General features: G+C 33.3%; 2 protein-coding genes and 1 long non-coding RNA gene across 4 annotated transcripts in view; 1 reads left to right on the top strand and 2 right to left on the bottom strand.

The window, feature by feature from the left end:
- LOC142226879 (uncharacterized) overlaps positions 1–19,546 on the bottom strand; it is a 94,362-nt gene extending 74,816 nt beyond the window's left edge. Inside the window, exons 1-2 of one of the 2 annotated variants that reach the window (XM_075297118.1) lie at positions 19,393–19,546; positions 17,562–18,941 (exon numbers count right to left, since the gene is read on the bottom strand). In XM_075297118.1, coding sequence (XP_075153233.1) covers positions 17,562–18,584 — 1,023 coding nt within the window. In that variant the 5' untranslated portion in view covers positions 18,585–18,941; positions 19,393–19,546. The remainder of the gene's footprint in view (positions 1–17,561; positions 18,942–19,392) is intronic. The other variant, XM_075297120.1, reaches the window with a different exon arrangement.
- On the bottom strand, positions 1,001–11,671 carry LOC142226880 (uncharacterized). The gene is made up of 2 exons (XM_075297121.1): positions 10,591–11,671; positions 1,001–2,642 (listed from the first exon to the last, which is right to left on the bottom strand). The coding sequence occupies exon 2, from the start codon at positions 2,638–2,640 to the stop codon at positions 1,696–1,698; it is 945 nt and encodes a 314-aa protein (XP_075153236.1). The 5' UTR covers positions 2,641–2,642; positions 10,591–11,671; the 3' UTR covers positions 1,001–1,695.
- Positions 19,147–19,680, top strand: LOC142226881 (uncharacterized). Its single transcript, XR_012719766.1, has 2 exons — positions 19,147–19,316; positions 19,510–19,680. It is a non-coding gene; the product is annotated as an uncharacterized LOC142226881 (long non-coding RNA).
- Positions 19,681–21,261: the final 1,581 nt, after the last annotated feature.

Here is a 21,261-nt window from a genome sequence, read left to right as displayed (position 1 = left end):
TATCTGTATCTGTGATGCATATTTAATTGTACATTATAATGAATTATGACAATATTATGTGCCAAAAAATTTTTATGCAAATAAATGAATGAAAATGTGCTTGGCATTAAATTTATGGACAGATGTGTTGATACTCGTATAGATTCAGAGCTATATTAACGTTGAATGAAATTGGGTCAATCTGTTGATATTCGTTGTAAATTTAAAATGAGTATGCAATGTAATGCAGTAATTGGAGAATATAACATGTAATAAGTAAATACACGTAGAGAAGAGTCGGGAGGAGCCGACTATATTATACCCTACACAACCAGTTTCGCTACCACCTAAGGTCCTTTGGTGGCAGCGAATTACAAGAATATATACTCCATCTCGATAAACAATTTAAATCTTACACTAAGTTCTTCCTAAACCATTACTTTTAAAGTACGTCCAAAAATGCTCTTCTGGAGATGGATTTAATTTTCTCTTCACATGAAGTTCTTTTTAGGGGTTCCCAAAAATCCTTTATTTTACGCAGTTACCAATAAATTCAAATTTTCGGAGTTTTCCTGAGCACAAAACTCAGCAATAACAAATAAATTAATAGAAATTTCGAAAAAATATTTGAAAAGTGTATCCATCACAACTGAAGAACTAATGCGAAATCAATGCAGCGGTTTCGTGTGAGTTCTATTGAAATATTAGGGCAAATCGGGCGAGGATGTATAAGAGAGCTATATCTAAATCTGAACCAAAATTTATTCTGGCCTTTCATTTGGAGAATTTTTTCAAATCAGAGTGGGGACCAAACTCAGTACACTTAATAGGTTGGCTGATAAGTCCCCAGTCTGACACATAGATGGCGTCGCTAGTATTAAATGCGTATTATTTTTATATAGTACCAACCTTCAAATGATTCGTGTCAAAATTTGACGTCTGTAAGTCTGTTTTGTTTTCCAATTAACAAAACGATTTGTTAAAAAAGTTCAAGTTTTTGGTTTTGGGTTTTTTTTTTTTTTTATTGATTTAGGTTTTATTCAGTTTAACAAAGGTAAGTGTATGGTTTCCAATTGGTAAGTTTTAGGTATAAAAAGTTAAGTATAATTTGGTAAGTATAAGTTTCTATTTAACAGGTAAGTTTTAGGTTTTAACCATTTGTTTTGCTTTCTTTTGTAGGTAAGTATATTCTTGAGTTCAAAAAGGTAAGTTTTGTCTTTTCTTCTCCCCTTTTTTTTTACAGGGTAGTTTGGTTTTACAGTTATTTATTTCATTTATTACAACTTAGTTATTTCAAGTTTTCTTTAATTTCAACAAATATTCAATTAAAATTAAATAACAATTTATTTCACTTTTTTCCTTTAGTTTATCTCACTTTGGTTCTTTAATTTAGTTCACTTTATTTTTTGATTGTCACTTGCCACGGGGAGCGATCTTATTGTGTCGGCGCAAAAAAACATATTAATAATATTTGACATATATCAATGTCACTCAAGTCAAGCCGGCAAAACTTTCGGCAACATTCAGCCAATAATTACAACAACAATGAAAGAGAGTATTTGTCACTAGCGATTGCAACTATGTATGATGTGACGTATGTGTAAAAGGGCAATCCGCTAGTCACAGTGCCGATCACATGTTTAGGACCACACTGTTGAGTATTAATTTAGGGTAATGCTCAACATTCTGGCCCCCCATGACAAGTGTTACCTTTTCTTACTGTCTAGGCATATTTCGAATAGGACCCAAAATTATGTAGCCAAGTGTTGTTTGGTATGCATAGACATCTCCAAGGCCGGTATGGACATGACCGTCCCTTCGAAGCGCGGGGAACACGTCTGCCCCTAGTTCCAAGTCGATTGGTGAGTTAGACCGCGGGTCCATGTCGGCTAACGTATCCTGTGGCAAGTCACGGGTCGGGTCATCGATCATAGGGTCCGAATAGGGTCTGGTTGGTAGAGTGTCCGTAATTAGCGCATTAACTCTTAAAGCCCAAGTACTGTTAGTTTTGCGAGGCATCAATTTAAAACTGGTGAACCTTTGTCCCTGATAAGTAAAGGACCGCAGTCCAATGCGGCGAAACGTAGAGTAGGCTATCTTGGACATGGTAGACGATTGACAGATGAGCGCTCGAATTGTGGTATAACGATCTACCTCATCTTCTGACACCCGAACTATAGCTGTGGGGACAAAAACCAGATCCCACCTAAAAGAACTTGATTCTGCCCGCTGCGCTGGCGCTTCAGGTAACCCCCCAAAAAGATGAGCAGGTCGCAAAGGATCTTCGTGTTGAGGGGCTCCATGCAAGAGAGTGTGATGGCGTTGATCACATTGGCGGCACCCTGTAATGGACGGACAGTCAGGGGTCAGGTGGCTTCGTGCGAGACAGTTTCGACAATATCCCCTCCGCTCTACCGTCTCATATCGCTGTGATGGTGTCTTCTCCCGAAATCTAGGACATGAACTGAGGGCATGGTCTTCTTGACAAATACCGCAAGAGTACTGCCAAAATGTGGGTCTGCCTCGCCGGTCAACATGGCCATTCCGGACGTTGTTTGAGCGCTGCCGCTGAGGTTGTAGCCGTTGATTTGACCGGCCTAACCGATCTAGACCGCGGCGACCTTCGCTTGCATTCTCCACACGGGGTAAATAAGCTGCCATATCTGAAATGAAAAAATGCTGCGAGTACCTTGTTTTGTTGATAGTTGCGCAACAGCCTAGTCACGCGGAAAAAAGTTTGACGAGTTTAGTAATTGGTCTGCTTATTACTCCATTCACGGTCCGAATGTCTACTACGCGGTTTTTTTGGTCAGAACCAGGATATGTTTTCTCAATACGACCCATAACCCAATCCGTTGGAGGAAACCTATCATCTCGTACGACAACAAGATCATTTTCCTCAAGGTTATCCTGAGGATATTTCCACTTAGTACGACGATGCAGTTCTCGGAGATATTCAGATTTCCAACGCATACAGAAATATTGGGAAACTATCTTAAGGCGTTTCCATCGATTTGCTAAGGTTATATCTTCGTCTGAGACGTTAGGCTCCGGAGGAGCAAGCATGGAAGTGGCAATCAAAAAATGCCCAGGAGTCAATGGAGAAAAATCATTCGGATCTTCACTAGACTTACTTAAAGGTCTGGAATTCAGACAAGCTTCTATACGGGCCAGTATTGTAGAAAGTTCTTCAAAGGTAAAACTCATTGTTGGAATGTACTTGCGTAAGTGGGTCTTTAAAGATTTTACTCCTGCCTCCCATAAGCCACCCATATGTGGTGCACCTGGAGGTATAAATTTCCATGTAAGATTATGATGTGAATTTTGTTGAACAGTTTGGATTTGCAAATTTTTTATAAATACAAGACGATCCTTTTTAAGCAGTTCAGCTGCTCCTACAAAGTTTTTTCCGTTGTCTGAATATATACACGACGGACATCCGCGGCGAGCGATAAAGCGAGCAAACGCTGCAAGAAAAGCTTCCGATGATAGGTCACTAGTGACTTCCAAATGAATGGCTTTAGTAGCGAAACATACAAATATGCAAATATAACCCTTTGTTATTAAACATACGCGGGTTTTATAATTTTTTATATGGAAGGGTCCTGCAAAATCGACCCCAGTATTTGTGAACGGTCTTGAGAGTAACGTACGTTCAGGAGGCAGAGATGCCATAATTTGAGATTGTGTGTGTCGTTTATACAGAATACATATCTTACAGTTGTGTATAACTTTCTTTATCAATGGTTTTAACCTGAAAATCCAAAATTCGGATCTCAATACTCGGGTCATAAGTTGATTTCCACCATGAAGAGTAACCTTATGTGTAAACTCAACCAAAAGTTGTGTAAAGCGAGCATCGTATGGCAAAAGAATGGGATGTCTTTCGTTATAACTTAGAACAGGAGATTGAACAAGTCGCCCATTTGACCGCATAATTCCACTTGAGTCAATAAATGGGTTCATTGTCAATAAACTACTAGTAGACGCAATTTTTATTTTCTTCACTAAGTTAGTGTATTCGTGTGCAAAATATTGACTTTGAGTGATAATGAGCAACCGTCGTTTGGCTTCTTGAATTTCTTCTGGAGTTATCTCCTGGGTCGAAATTCTAAGATGTGATCTATTTTGCCCGGTGTTTCTCCAAAACCGTAAAACATAACTCATTACCCGGTAAGCTCGTGGTAGTGAAGAGAATCGCATCAAAGGGTCTTCAAAAGTGGAAGCAGTTAAAACCTTCACAGTCTTTGTTTCTAAATTTGTGTCTCCCAACATTTCAAATTTCGGCCATCTATCTCTAGGCAGTTTCAACCATTGTGGTCCATGCCACCATAAATGATGAGTTTTTAATTCAGAAGGTGTACAACCTCTGCTAGCTACATCAGCTGGGTTATCTTCGGAGTCAACATGTTGCCATTTATCGTTGCCAACATTTTCCAGAATTTCAGAAACACGATTTCCCACAAATGTACTCCACGCACATGGAGGCTTTTTCAACCACGCTAACACTATTGTAGAATCTGTCCAAAACTGGGTTGAGAAATTTGAAATTTGAAGATTTGTAATGGTTGCTGATGCTAATTTAGAAAGTAAAACTGCTCCGCACAACTCGAGTCGGGGCAATGAAATCTTTTTAATTGGGGCAACTCGGGTCTTAGCAGCAATCAGATGAGTTTCTACTTGGTTATCTTGGAGTTCAACACGAATGTATAAAGCTGCCCCATATGCACTCTCGGATGCATCGCAAAAACCGTGAATCTCTATTTTTGAGCTTGGGATATAATTAATCCATCTAGGAATTTTGACAGAATCAATAGCGCCACTGTTTTTTACGAAATTTTGCCAATTCATGAGCGTAATAGTTTTCAATGAGTCATCCCAGTCGATTTTGTCCAGCCATATCTGCTGCATAACCAATTTGGCCACTACAACGACTGGAGCTAACCATCCACAAGGGTCAAATAATTTTGCAATAAAGGATAAAACTTCTCTTTTGGTATAATTTGGCCTAACTTCTATAGTTGGCTGATTAAAAGTGAAATAATCCCCCGATATGTTCCACCTAACTCCTAGAGTCTTGGTTGATGAGTCCTCAGATAACTCCAACCAGTTTAGTGGAAGCAATTGTTCCGAAGGCAAATCTTGAATGACGTTATGATTATTAGATGACCACTTCATTAGTTTAAAACCCGCAGAGTCCAAAGCTAGAATTGACTCTTGACGAGATTTAATAGCTTCCTCTATAGTGTGTGCGCCAGCTAAAACATCATCTACGTATAAATTTTCTCGTATAATTTTTGATGCAATGGGATATTTGTCCGCCACATCTTCTGCAAGTTGAAGAAGTGTCCGGATTGCCAGGAATGGCGCGCAGTTAACTCCAAAAGTGACTGTTAAGAGCTCAAAGTCTTCTAAGGGGTCTGTGGGAGATTTTCTAAAAAGTATACGCTGATATTGAGTCTGATTTTTGTCGAGCAGAATTTGTCTGTACATCTTTGTGACATCCGCACTATAAACGTACTTAAAGAATCTCCATTTCAAAATTTGTAATACAAGATCTTGCTGGAGAATGGGTCCAGTAAACAAATTATCATTAAGACTTCGCTTGTTTGACGAAGGGCTTGAAGCGTTGAAAACCACTCGAAGTTTTGTTGTCAACCGATCAGGCTTAATTACCGCATGATGCGGCAAATAATAATTCGGAGTCTTCGTGATTTCTCGAGGCGAAATTTTTCTCATGTGCCCAAGTTCCAAATATTCTAAGATTGTTTGATCATATTGTGCCTTTATATCGGGAGTCTTCATTAACTTCCTCTCCATTCGGAAAAATTGTGCCATTGCGATATTTCGAGAATTTCCTAATTCTTCACAATTTTTAAATGGGAGGGTCACAATATATCTGCCCTGTTCATTACGCTTTGTAGTGTTTTTGAAGTTTAATTCGCAAAATGAATCATCTTCTGATCTCAAAATCTTTTTTGGGATTTCCTCCACCTCCCAAAAACGAGTGAGAATATTTTCAATGGAAACAGTGTTGTGTAAAGAAATTCGGTGTTTGTTCACCTTTTCTTGAATTATTGGACCACCAACAATCCACCCAAAAACGGTATGTTGAGCCAACAAAGAGCCGATTGATTTCATAGGAGTTTCAATATCAAAAATTAAGGGTCCTATATCCATTCCAATTAGAAGATCAACGGGTTGACTGATGTAGAATTTTGGATCTGCCAAATCAAGGTTGACAACATCCCTAAGTTGTGCTAGATCTAGGTTTTGTGCTGGTAAATTTGACGGAAGGGTCCGCAAAACAGGAGCCCAAACTTCTAAATGGAAACTAGGGTCTAGACGAGAATGTAAATTGAAAAGACAAGCTTTCGTAGAAGTTTCTGCCAACATCTCACTAACTCCCGTGATATGAACTAAATTTCGTCTAGTTGGCAAACAAAATTTATTTTTAAGTTTTTCAGATATAAAAGTTGATTGAGATCCAGAGTCTATTATCGCTCTGGCATTGAACAATTGTCCGCGAGATTCGATTTGGACCAAAGCTGTGAAAAGTAATGTACCCCTGGGATGATACGCACAAGTTTGATCATCTTGAAGGGTCAAAGTTGTAATGTTGTTTTCCATGTTTGGAGTGGACTGTATTTGTGTTGTTAGAGCCGAAGCACTAGTGCTAGGTCGTGCTACGTCTCTTATTGGGTCATGACTACTAGATTGGGTTTCGGTTCCCTTGTGTAACATTGTGTGATGCCGCATCTTACATTCTCGACAAGTGTAGTTGCTTTTGCAGTCTTTAATTCCATGACTGGACGAAAGACAATTATAACAAAGATGAGAGATTTTAACCACATGAATTCTGTCGTTCACAGTTTTCTCAATAAATTTCGGACAATCCCGAATGAAGTGCCTTTCTTTACAAAGTGGGCAATTTTGTTTGTTTGGACTCTTATTTTTGGACGATAATTTAGAATCGAACTTATTTTTACCCCCGTTGTATTGGGCTTTTTGTGAGATGTTCGTTTGAAAACTATTGACAAATTTCCCTTTATCTGGTTTATAACGATGGCTTTCGAACTTATCCTGATATTGCCTACTGAAAATTGGCTTTATATTTCCCACTGACTCGAGAGTTTTGAATTTATGAGTCAAAAAAAGATCGAATCGATGCCAAGTTGGAAGAGTCTTGCAATCCTCTAAAGAACTTTCGAATTCTTCAAGAAAGGGTCTTGGTAACTTTGCAGAACAAAGATAAATTAAGATCGGGTCCCATTGCTTGACTTCTATACCCAATGATTCTAAAGTTTGAATACAAGTATTTACTGTCCGTTGCAGCTTTTGAACCGATTGACTTGAATCGATGGAAACATTTGGTAAATTAAAAATTATTTTCAATTGTTCATTAACCTGCATTCTTTTGTTCTCGTAACGATCTTTCAAATTTTTCCACGCCAATGTAAACCCGTCATTGGTGAGTGGAACATTACTAATTATTTCCCTTGCTTCACCTGATGTTTTTTGGGTCAAGTGGAAAAGTTTTTCGACATTGCTGAGTCGAGAGTTGTTAATATAAATGGCGGAAAATAAATCCCTAAAAGATGGCCACGCTGAATATCCCCCTCTGAAAATGTCTGTGTCACAGGGAGGCAGTCTTAATGCTGTTGAAAAATCACTATTAGTAGGAGGGGTCCCACACGATTGCCTTTCTTCCTGTTCTTTGGAAACCTGATCTTTTAAGGCGATTATATCCGCATTAATTGCACTCAGAACACGTTTATATGACGACATTGCCTCACTATAGTGGGTACGAAGTTTTGATTTGTCAATAGCCTGTTCATCCCCTTGTGGAATATGATCGCGACAATCCAAATATGATTTTTTAACGTTTGTCCATAGGGTCTCAACTTCTGCTCTTAGGGCTTCAAGTTCCCGAATGTTTTCAGTAGTTTTTGCCACGGCATAAATGCTCTCGAAATCATTTAAATCATTGATGCTGTTGGCAAATTTCTCTCTAATAATTTTCTCCATTTTACTCAGTTTGGGGTCTTAAGCCAAAATTTCGAAACGGCAAAACTTTGCAAAGATGAACAAACTGATATATGTTTTGCGAAATTTAACTGCTTACCAAAAATTTTCGAAAAATTTTGAAGAGTTCTTCGCAAAAAAAAAAAAAAACAGTAACGATTTATTTGTATATATAGGAAGAAAATTACGTTAAATAACCAATTACTTGCTCACTTTGGCAAGACTATCGGAGCCAGAAGAAATAGCATCGATATCGGGTCAGTTCCAGAATAAAGCCACGATAATGACAGAAACATTTGAAATTCACAATAGCCGCCAATAATGAGCTTCAAAATATCAATTAAATTATCTCAGGAAAAACGAGTTAATTTTCAATAAAAATGACTTGGGTTATTTTGTATATGACCGCCGTAAAGTCAGACAACAAATTTCGACCTTTGACATACGGTTTTTACACAGTGAAATTTCCCTCAAGAACAAACATGATATTTGTATCACACTGTAAATTAATGGGTCGAGTTATCAGCATACGAAAAAATTTACCGATACGGTTACCAACGGATATCACCAGAAAATCAATTTAAAATTTACGAAAATTTTGCCAAATCTTAAAATCCAATAAGTAAAATCCAAAAAGTAAAAGAAAATTGAATATTGCCAACCGGTTCCAAATTTAGATAAGAGTCTTCAACCAAAACAATTTTTTTTTTTTTTTTTTTTTTTTAAATTTCAAATATTAAAAAAATTTAGCTAAATTTTGAATTTGCATGTATGGGGAACGTTGTGAAAAATTTATTCGAAACGTTCAATAATATGGTTGTAGATATTAATCCCAAAATCTGACTTTATAAAATTTTTGACTTAGGTCATTTAAACAAATCAATGGTAGAATTTATCTCAATTGGACTTGAGTCATTTTGTCAAATACCGGAGGGAAATATGTATACGAGGGAGTATTATCGTAGTTTGTATACGTAGCCGCTTTGAAAGTTTCAGTTATCTCTCCCCCAAAAAATTATATAAAATATACATATTTTTAACAAATCAAAAACCGCTCATGTAATTGGGTCAAAGTAAACAATTTTCACACTTCGAGTCGTTATCAACCATAAAAATTTTCCATTATGAAACATAGAATACTTTAATGTGAAATCAAATTATTTTTTCAACAGCAAATAAATGTGTGTACAAAGCAAATTCACCACAATCCAAAAAACAAATATGTTATTAAATTTCCAGCATTTCACACAATTCAAACTTTAACCGAAAATTTTCTTTCTACGCCCGACTTTCAACAACAATTTAGACGTTTCCGAAAACATAGATGCATGAGAATTGTAAAGGGTCACGAATAACTAAGAAAGGTTTTCAAAAAACCCTTTTTTGTTTCTTTCAAAATACTTTGCAAAACATCGGTTTAATTTTTCTTCACTTGACTTAAGGCACTTTGTACATTAACGAAGGAAAATTGTGCGAGAGACGACGCTAAATCAAATATACGTGGGTCAAGGCAAAAGTTCAAAAAACCATCTGAACAAACTTTTCCTTGTGGTGTTCAAAATAAATATTCTGGGTCATATCCCAATTGAAATATATCCAAGATGTTTATTTTCACTGAATTTTAAAAATATCAAAGGTTTTCCATGATTCAAAAGTTGTGTTAAAACGGACTTAAACCACTTTGCAAAAGACTTGGCTAATTTATTTTTAATTGACTTAAGTCAGTTTGCTAATTACCCACAGAAAAGTATACGAGGGGTGTTGTCAGAGTGAGTATACGAGGGTAAGTACAGAAGTTTCGGAATTTTAAAAGAACTTCAAACAAAACAATTTCAATTTATTTTTCTTTTTTAACCAAGGGTAATTAAAATATTTTTGGCCTCATTTACTGTGAAAGTGAAAATAAGCACAAATTATATACATATTTTTTTTTAAATTTTGATCACACATTCAAACAAAAAATTAAAAAATTTCCAAAAGTGAACTTAGATTCATAACAAATGAGCTATGTTATGCATCAGAGATTACTAAACAATCAATATTTCGGTTCAGAGTTCGGTTTAGATCAGATCTTTCCTTCCGAGATTCAAGTTCTTATTTTGAATTCTTATTTTGTTCTTATTCTTATTTTGAATATTTTCTTCAATCAGTTTGAGTCACATAAAAACCATTTTGAATTCGAGGACTTAAGTTAATTTGCTCATAAACAAACAGAAAATGAGTTGGGTAATTTTTCACTCAGACAACATGCAAAATGGCTACCAATATAAGTCGTTGGAAATTATGAGGTCGTTTTGAGATTCACTAAATTCTTTTCGGTCTCAGTTAAAATTGAGTCTACGGTTCATTAATTGTTATTGGGTCACGTTTTCTCAAAGCAAGATTCAGACAAAAGGGGTCAAACTATTTTCCACGGAATTAAAGCTTGCACGGGTCAAACATCCAAAATATACAGGGTCAAAGCATATAAGAAAAAAAACCAACAACTCCTTGGATGAAATCATGCGGAGAGAGTTGAAGTCGCAGCGCCCAGTATATTTCGTTGGCTTGTCGCGCCAAAGAACAAAAAACAACGCTTGTACTCACTTTGACTTTTGTGTTTTTGTATGTGTGTGTGTGATGTGCGTTCTACCGTTAAAACGGGAACACCTTTGGCTCACTTTGGTTTTGCAGAAAATTCTGGATTTGTATTTTATTGTTTTTGTAAACCGTACCGTCCCGATTGATTTATTGTGTGTTATGTAATTATTTCAATTTATTTGGTTCACAATTTTATTTTTCGTTCAACACAAATATTTGTCTTTTCAATTGATTTTGGCAAGCCTCACAACGTTTATGCACTGATCACAATGATTTGATCATTATTTTATTTGTACAAAGTTTTGAAAACACTGTAATTCTTAAACACTTCACTATTCGGTTCGAATGGACCAAAAATGTTTTGTTTTCCAATTAACAAAACGATTTGTTAAAAAAGTTCAAGTTTTTGGTTTTGGTTTTTTTTTTTTTTTTTATTGATTTAGGTTTTATTCAGTTTAACAAAGGTAAGTGTATGGTTTCCAATTGGTAAGTTTTAGGTATAAAAAGTTAAGTATAATTTGGTAAGTATAAGTTTCTATTTAACAGGTAAGTTTTAGGTTTTAACCATTTGTTTTGCTTTCTTTTGTAGGTAAGTATATTCTTGAGTTCAAAAAGGTAAGTTTTGTCTTTTCTTCTCCCCTTTTTTTTTACAGGGTAGTTTGGTTTTACAGTTATTTATTTCATTTATTACAACTTAGTTATTTCAAGTTTTCTTTAATTTCAACAAATATTCAATTAAAATTAAATAACAATTTATTTCACTTTTTTCCTTTAGTTTATCTCACTTTGGTTCTTTAATTTAGTTCACTTTATTTTTTGATTGTCACTTGCCACGGGGAGCGATCTTATTGTGTCGGCGCAAAAAAACATATTAATAATATTTGACATATATCAATGTCACTCAAGTCAAGCCGGCAAAACTTTCGGCAACATTCAGCCAATAATTACAACAACAATGAAAGAGAGTATTTGTCACTAGCGATTGCAACTATGTATGATGTGACGTATGTGTAAAAGGGCAATCCGCTAGTCACAGTGCCGATCACATGTTTAGGACCACACTGTTGAGTATTAATTTAGGGTAATGCTCAACAAGTCAATTAGTTTGTGAGATAGAGCGTCTTTTGTGAAGCAACTTTTGTTATTGTGAAAAAAAAAGGAATTTCGTGTTTTGATAAAATACTGTTTTCTGAAGGGAAAAAATACGGTGGAAGCAAAAACTTGGCTTGATAATGAGTTTCCGGACTCTGTCCCAGGGAAATCAACAATAATTGATTGGTATGCAAAATTCAAGCGTGGTGCAATGAGCACGGAGGACGATGAACGCAGTGGACGCCCGAAAGAGGTGGTTACCGACGAAAACATCAAAAAAATCCACAAAATGATTTTGAATGACCGTAAAATGAAGTTGATCGAGATAGCAGAGGCCTTAAAGATATCAAAGGAACGTGTTGGTCATATCATTCATCAATATTTGGATATGCGGAAGCTCTGTGCAAAATGGGTGCCGGGCGAGCTCACATTTGACCAAAAACAACAACGTGTTGATGATTCTGCGCGATGTTTGCAGCTGTTAACTCGTAATACGCCCGAGTTTTTCCGTCGATATGTGCCAATGTATGAAACATGGCTCCATCACTACACTCCTGAGTCCAAACGACAGTCGGCTGAGTGGACAGCGACCGGTGAACCGTCTCCGAAGCGTGGAAAGACTCAAAATCCGCTGGCAAAGTAATGGCCTCTGTTTTTTGGGATGCGCATGGAATAATTTTTATCGATTATCTTGAGAAGGGAAAAACAATCAACAGTGACTATTATATGGCGTTATTGGAGCGTTTGAAAGTCGAAATCGCGGCAAAACGGCCCCATATGAAGAAGCAAAAAGTTTTGTTCCACCAAGACAACGCACCGTGCCACAAGTCATTGAGAACGATGGCAAAAATTCATGAATTGGGCTTCGAATTGCTTCCCCACCCACCGTATTCTCCAGATCTGGCCCCCAGCGACTTTTTTTCTTGTTCTCAGACCTCAAAAGGATGCTCGCAGGGAAAAAATTTGGCTGCAATGAAGAGGTGATCGCCGAAACTGAGTCCTATTTTGAGGCAAAACCGAAGGAGTACTACCAAAATGGTATCAAAAAATTGGAAGTTCGTTATAATCGTTGTATCGCTCTTGAAGGCAACTATGTTGAATAATAAAAACGAATTTTGACAAAAAAAATCACTGTACAACAACAGGACACAAGCCCAACTTTACAGACGTCGACATACTTGCTCAAGAGAATAATCATAGACGAAGATACACTCTTGAGATGCTCAATATAATAGATCTCTCTCCTGACAAAAGAATGAATTTCAAAAAAGACACTTAAGAATGCGCCAGAATGTATCGACATATTATAAACAAGCATCGACACAAACGAAGTTTAGTGTACGGTGAATTGCGAAACAAACAGCAGCACAAGAACTCAAGTTAGTTATTTTTCGATAAAATATATTTTCAATAACAATTGTGATTTTTGTGAACATTAAATGTAATTTAATTTTTGTATTTTATGTAGATACAAAATCCCAGATGATGGTTAGTGGCACTAACCGAAATATTGGAAATAAATATTAAAACAAATCAATAATCGATTGTTTCTATGACCTCAAGCCGAACAAAATTCATACTCAAAATTTTCTATAGAAATAAAATTTTGATAAAATTTTCTTTAGAAATAAAATGATTACAAAATTTTCTATAGCAATAACATTTTGACAAAATTTTCTATAGAAATAAAATTTTGACAAAATTTTCTATAGAAATAAAATTTTGACAAAATTTTCTATAGAATATAAAATTTTGACAAACAAATTCTATAGAAATTAAATTTTTACAAAATTTTCTGTAGAATATAAAATTTTGACAAAATTTTCTATAGAAATGAAATTTTGACAAAATATTCTATAGAAATAAAATTTTAACAAAATTTTCTATGGAAATAAAATTTTTACAAAATTTTCTATAGAAACAAAATTTTGATAAAATTTTCTTTAGAAATAAATTGTTTACAAAATTTTCTATAGCAATAACATTTTGACAAAATTTTCTATAGAAATCAAATTTTGACAAAATTTTCTATAGTTCTATAGCTTATATGTTGATTAAGCTACTCTTGTAGTTTAATCAACGCAATGGTTTTAAAGCTGAGATCAAAACAACAAATATGTAATAAAATTTTGACAACATTTTCTATAGAAATAAAATTTTGATAAAATTTTCTATAGAAATAAAATGTTTACAAAATTCTCAATAAAAGTACAATTTTGACAAAATATTCTATAGAAATTAAATTTCTACAAAATATTCTAGAGAAACATAATTTTGACAAGATATTCTATAGAAATAAAATTTTTAGAAAATTTTTATATATGTATAAAATGTTGACAAAATTTTCTTAGAACTAAAATTTTGACAAAATTTTCTAAAGAAATAAAATTTTGAAAAAAAATTTCTAGAGAAATAAAATTTGTTCAAAATTTTCTATAGAAATAATATTTTGTAAACAATTTTTACAATATTTTCTATAAAATTTCGACAAAATTTTCTATAGAAATAAAATTTTGACAAAATTTTCTATAGATACCAAATCTTTACAAAATATTCCATAGAAATAAAATTTTGACAAATTATTCTAAAGAAATAAAATTTTGACAAAATTTTGTATAGAAATAAAATTTCGACAAAATTTTTTAGAGAAATAAAATTTTGACAAAATATTCTAGAGAAATAATATTTTGTAAACAATTTTCACAAAATTTTCTATAGAAATAAAACTTTGACAAAATTTTCTATAGATATAAAATTTCGACAAAATTTTCTATAGAAATAAAATTTTGACAAATTATTCTATAGAATATAAAATGTTGACAAAATTATCTATAGAAATAAAATTTTGACAAAATATTCTATAGAAATACAATTTTGACAAATTATTCTATAAAATATAAAATTTTGACAAAATTATTTATAGAATTAAAATTTTGACAAAATTATGTATAGAAATAACAGTTTGATAAAATTTTCTAAAGAAATAAAATTTTGAAAAAATTTTCTATAGAAATAAAATTTTGAAAAATGTTTCTATAGAAATAAAATTCTGACAAAATTTGCTATAGCAATAATATTTTATAAACAATTTTTACAAATTTTTCTATAGAAACAAAATTTTTACGAAATTGTCTATAAATTTCTATTTTGACAAAATTTTCTATATAATTAAAATTTTGAAAAAATTTTCTATAGAAATAAAATTTCGACAAAATTTTCTATAGAAATAAAATTTTGACAAAATTTTCTATAGAAATAAAATGTAGACAAAATTTTCTATAGGAATAAAATGTAGACAAAATTTTCTATAGAAATAAAATTTTGACAAAATTTTCTATAGGAATAAATTTTTGACAAATTATTCTATAAAATATAAAATTTTGACAAAATTATCTATAGAAATAAAATTTTGACAAAATTTTCTATAGAAATAAAATTTTGACAACATTTTCTATAAATGGCCGTAAGATTGACCAGACCGATTCTTATGTACCCTCCACCCTCGATTGCGTAGAAAGACTGTCATCTACAATCGAATTACCTTGGTTGGCTTAGTAGTGAACCTATATATTAACCATTTTCGCACGGTAATTGGAGGGCCAAATTTCATATGGGCCACACTGAAGCCACAGATGAGCATCTTAGCATCAAGCAGCATACCAGGAAGGTCAGATATGGATTCATGAATTGTCCATAGCGAAGGCCGTAACCAGCTAGAAGGTTAATTCAGCACTCCAAGTCCAACCATAGAATCGAAAAAACATGACCTATATTGGCAGATCAGAATATTGTTGGCCTACCTAAATCCAGACCATTACGGTCGTTTCACCTCCAACGAAATTGGTTGCAGCGTGGATGACTTGTATTCCCCTGCAATTAAAGCCCACATGGCACATATCACGAATATTTGAAATGTATTGTTAGGCATTTTCTTTTTCTGGTTCGTACAGGAATTTATACATCCAGCACCTCTTATTCCCGACAGAAGAGGAATGCAGTGCCATATTTTCCTCTCAACACAAAATCCGTAATTATCCAACAAAGAAAATGATCAATATTGATACATGCATTAAAATATTTTAATGTTTTCATTATATTCTTGTTTGTTTTTTCCTCCGAATTCCATTACAATTTCAGAAATTTGGGAAACAAAAATCACATTAACAAAAAAATCTTAAATATAGATTTTGTTATAGAGACCCCACAGCATAGTCCATGATCATTTCCTTGTGTTAAATGCAAGCGGCGGCATCATCCAATGAATTATTAAGGAATGATGACCTCTCGTTTGTGGCAAAGACGAATTTTTGAACATCGTCATCAAAATGTTAACCTGATCTGTAGAAAATCAGGTAGAGTACAAACAATTCTCAACTCATACACACAGTGGTATAGATGGCATTGTGTTATGGACGTTTAAGGGCTTTATCCAGCATTTCAATGATTACCTGAATCGAATGCAAATTAGAAAGAAAGAAGAAACCAAAATAAAAACAGAAAAATAGACCGAAATAATTCAGTACAAATTTAATTTGAATTTAATTATAAAGATACAAATTAGAAAAACCCCCTACTCTGCGGGGCTATATCTAGAAATGTACATATAAAAATATCACTAATATTTTTCCAATTAAATTTTTAATTGAATTAAAAAACAAAAAACCAATCAATTGAAGATTTAACTAATTCGAAAACATTTTCATCAAAACAAAAATCAATTGCAAAAATTAATGGTCGATTATTTTTTTTAAGTGGCGTTGGTTATTGATGCTATCATTTTTGTGATTGAAGAAAATTCTATCAAAAATTATTTGGATGAATTAATCACGAAGTTTGGAAACAAAAATTATTTTTTTTCCGTGTAGGAATATATGAAACGATCTTGGATTACTTCTCAGCTTGATAGCTCCATTATGGAAGACCGTAGCGTGATACAACCATACGGACGGACATTGCATTATTGAAGACCGTAGCGTGATCCAGACGGACGGACATTGTTACTATCCAACACATTTTGGTGATTTTATTTTTCATACAATCACAAAATTAATTGGCCCAATTAATTTGAGTTTTCCTCAATCATAAAAATGATGGTATCAATCTCCAAGGTCAATTCTAAAATAAAGTGACAAATTTTGAAAAATTAATTGAAAAATTAAATTTTGTGATTGATTTTTTTCCAATTAAAAAATTGTTGAATCAATTAAATTTTTCATCGAATGTTTCCTAAAATTTTAATTTAAAAAAATTGTTTCATTTTTTTCTCTGTGTTAGAAACATTTTGGAGAAATTTTCATGTGTATGCCGAATTGCAAAATATTCTCTTATCCTCGTGATGTAAGTTTACAATGACTTTAGTTTTTTTCTTAGTGTCTAGCGGCGCTGTCACAATGAATTTTTATTTTGGACCAACATTTTTCCTAAATTGGACCAAAATTCGTACCAGCGGACCATCTTTCCAAATTAAAATAATATCATTTAAAAGTTAAAAATTTTGTCAAAATTTTATTTCTATAGAAAATTTTGTCAAAATTTTATTTCTATAGAAATTTTTGTTAAAATTTTATTTCTTTAGAAAATTTTGTAAAAATTTTATTTCTATAGAAAATATCGTCAAAATTTTATTTCAATAGAAAATGTCATCAAAATTTTATTTCTGTAGAAAATTTTGATAAAAAATACCGATTTGACGAAAATGGACCAAAATCAACCAAATTCCATTTAGTCCGACCATCGGACCGAATTTAAAAATCAATAATTTTCTCCAATTTTGTTCCAATCGGAGCAAATGGCAACCCTGGTGTCTAGTGTAACTTGTAAGATGGAGAGACTTCACAAATTCCTTCAAACACCAAACTAATTTCACTCACTGACCCACTACTTACCTCATTACATTGCTCCTCTTTAAGAGTCAACATCTGTTTGCAACAGGAAATGACATCTTTCAGTGAGATGACTTGCTTTTGTACAATATCCAATTCACCACGCAAAGAGAGATTCTCGGAATTGGCCATTTGTAAAGCTAACTGGGCATTGGCCAATTCAATATTGGCATGACGACTACGACTCAAAGGATTTTCATCGTCATCATCATCAGCAGCATTGGCCAAATCTACTTTGGCTGACACCTTTCGAACAAGGGCAGTGGCTCCCTGAAGATCTTCATCATCAGTGTTGGCAAGAGTTTTGGAGACAGTGGCCTTTGGTTCTACGAAATCCAATTCGGTTTCCTCGACTTTTTCTCCTCTACGTAGACGTCTGGAAATCTCACGTTCTCTTTCCAATTGTTTACGCAATTCAGCCATTTCATCACGCATACTCTGAATGGCAGTTTGACGAGTGGCTCTTTTGATTCTTAATTCCTCTTTAAATTCCTCCAAAGATTGATCTTTGCTTACGGAAGAAGTTGAATCACGTCGTGAAGACTCTTGGCCTTCCAGTTTCAGGGAATCGGGAAGACTTTTCTCACTCGATTCACTTAAGTGGCGTTCTCTTTGCTCATTCATCGTATTCTTAATGCGTTTGGCAATGCGATGTAAACGCTCAAATTCCTCCTCATAAGCAGATATTTGAGCCTCATCGACACGGGCTGGTTGCTCCAGGATATCCTCGGGCGAAGGAGTAAATACTGAAGTTACATTTGGTACCTGGTCTAAGGTGAGATTATCATTTTCCACTTCCCACCACCAGGATTCATCTTCATCGTTACCCACCACTTCAGTGGTGGCAAAACGTACACCTCTATAAGCGGCCGATCGACGGCGTGTTGTTCCAGACATTGAGGAACTAGATTCCTCTTCCTCAATGGCAGACAAATGTTGGCTACTTTCACTAGGCATTGTTGTTGTTGATGTATCACTCTCGATATTCAGTTCTTCAAATGACTCGGCTGATTCATTACTGGCCATGTTGTAAGAAATTGCAGCTTATTTATGCAGAAATTTATTTTCACTCTTGCCAGAGTGTGTGCGAGAGAGAGAAAGGGGTAAATTACGAAGTGTGATCTTTGTGCAAAACCGCCGTTTCGATTTATTGTTGCTTCTTGTTCTTCTTCTTGATTTATTGTTAGAGATTATTGGCACTTGTATGGGTTAAGGGGGACGGGGGCGGCTTCTTGGGGTCTTTGATATACAATTAACCGTAGGTAGGTGTGTGTGTGTGTGTGTTTAAGTGTGTGTCCGATTGCAACAAATTTACATGAAAAACAAAGGATTTGTCTCTGATCTGCGAATCAATATTGTTGGGGATGAAATTGCGTTGTTCCCCTAGTTGTCGGAGAAAAACAAAATTCTTCAGAGATTGTTTTTCTTTTTTGTTGATACGATTTCAATTATTTTCACTTTTTTTCATTTAATTTTCATCGAATGCATAGAGTCGATTGAAACAATGAAAATCCTATATCCACATATAATGAACCAACGACACAAAGGTATATAACCGAGACTAGAGCATATATAACGCGCAAATTTTGTTATAGATAAATTTTGCTTTTCTATTTTCTCAAAAACGACGACAGGCAAAGGTTAAGCGTTTTTAATTTCGACGTAATTGTTTTTCCTCGATTTTCGTTTTTTTTTCTTGTATTTTTCTTTCGCAATTTTTCCGAATTTTTCTTTTACACTTTCGCAGTATGTAAAATGGTAATCGCTTTAAAGGATTTTCTTTTCTTCTTATTTAGAATTATTTAACATCATAATTTTATTTTATTTTCCTTACATTATAAAATTTTCTTCTTATGGAAAATTCTATAGGAAAATTTTATGAATTTCTCACTTTCTGGCAATTTGTTTAAATTTCACAATTTTCTTTTGTATTTTTTTGTTTTTTTTTCAGATATTTCCAAATTTCACTTGTTATCGTTGGCACTACTCGAGGAAAACTGACTGACTGTTGATGCTATTTTTAAAAATAGTATTTTTTCGAAAGAAGTGTTGAATGAATCAAATTCATTATTTTTACTCAAATACATGCTCTATGATGATGTTCATTCGCTCATCTCTCACACTCTCTCCCTATCTCTCTCGTCATTTTCTATTGATCTTGGGCTAAGGTATATTAGGTTGAAAATTGAGGGTGGAAAATAAAAGAAACAAATTAAATGAAAGCACTAAATGAGGCCGTAAAGCAATCCTACACAATTGCCCGAAGATTTTGTGCCAAGCATAGCATTGTCATCAGTGTTGCCAACTATTCAGAAGGAAAAATAGATAGATCAAAAAATAGTCAGAAATAAATAAATAGATATAATGAAAATAGCCAAATAAAATTTATATATTTTTCTAAAAAAAAAAAAAAAATTGATTAAAATCTAGTATTTTAAACCAGTATTACCATAATATTTAAGTCAAGAAAGTCTACATAATTGATATTGCTATACGAATCATTAGTTACAAAATTTTTTAGATAAGTTTTGCATACAGTGTCACAAAAATCACATTTCATCACTTTTATAGAAAAATAGTCGATCAGTGAAGACTATTTTTCTATAAAAGTCGAAGTCAACTTTTGGTGGCAAATATTTGAACTTTTATTTTTTGAAAATTGAATCTAATCAGCTGATATACTTTTGATGTTGGCCAAAGTCGACCAATCGACTTTTTACATGTTTAAAAGTCGAAAAGTCAATTTTTGATTACAATCTCTAATATGGCCACATCGGTCCATGTTTTGATATAGCCTTCATATAAACCGCTCTCCCGATTTGGTTTCTTAAACATGTAGACAGACACCGCAATTTATATCCGACTTGATTGAATTTGGAAAAATAGAGGTATTTTAGATTCACAAACAAGAGTGGTTATATTCGGTTATTTATTAACGAGTATTTATTTCTATAGAAAAATTTGTCAAAATTTTATTCCTATAGAATATTTTGTCAAAATTTTTTTTCTATAGAAAATTTTGTCAAAATTTTATTTCTATAGAAAATTTTGTCAAAATTTTATTTCTATAGAAACCTTTGTCAAAATTTTATTTCTATAGAAAACTTTGTCAAAATTTTATTTCTATAGAATATTTTATCAAAATTTTATTTTTATACAAAATTTTATCAAAATTTTATTTCTATACAAAATTTTGTCAAAATTTTATTTCTATAGGATATTTTATCAAAATTTTATTTTTATACAAAATTTTATCAAAATTTTTTTATACAAAATTTTATTTCTATACAAAATTTTATTCCTATTGAAAATGTTGTCAAAATTTTATTGCTATACACGATTTTGTCAAACTTTTATTTCTATAGAAAATTTTGTCAAAATTTAATTTCTATATAAAATGTTGTCAAACTTTTATTTCTATAGAAAATTTTGTCAAAATTTTATTTCTATTGAAAATTTTTCAAAATTTTATTTCTTTAAAAAATTTTATCAACATTTTATTTCTATAGAACATTTTGTTAAGATTTAGATTTTTGATTTTTTGGGGCTTTTGATATACTTTTGATGTTGGACAAAGTCGACCAATCGACTTTTTAAATGTTTAAAAGTCGAAAAGTCAATTTTTTGATTACAATCTCTAATATGGCTAACATATATCGGTCCATGTTTTGATATAGCCTTCATATAAACCGCTCTCCCGATT

The sequence above is a fragment of the Haematobia irritans genome, chromosome 2, assembly GCF_050003625.1.
Source record: "Haematobia irritans isolate KBUSLIRL chromosome 2, ASM5000362v1, whole genome shotgun sequence".
NCBI classification, from domain to species: domain Eukaryota; kingdom Metazoa; phylum Arthropoda; class Insecta; order Diptera; family Muscidae; genus Haematobia; species Haematobia irritans.
This window is presented reverse-complemented; position numbering and strand designations above follow the sequence as displayed.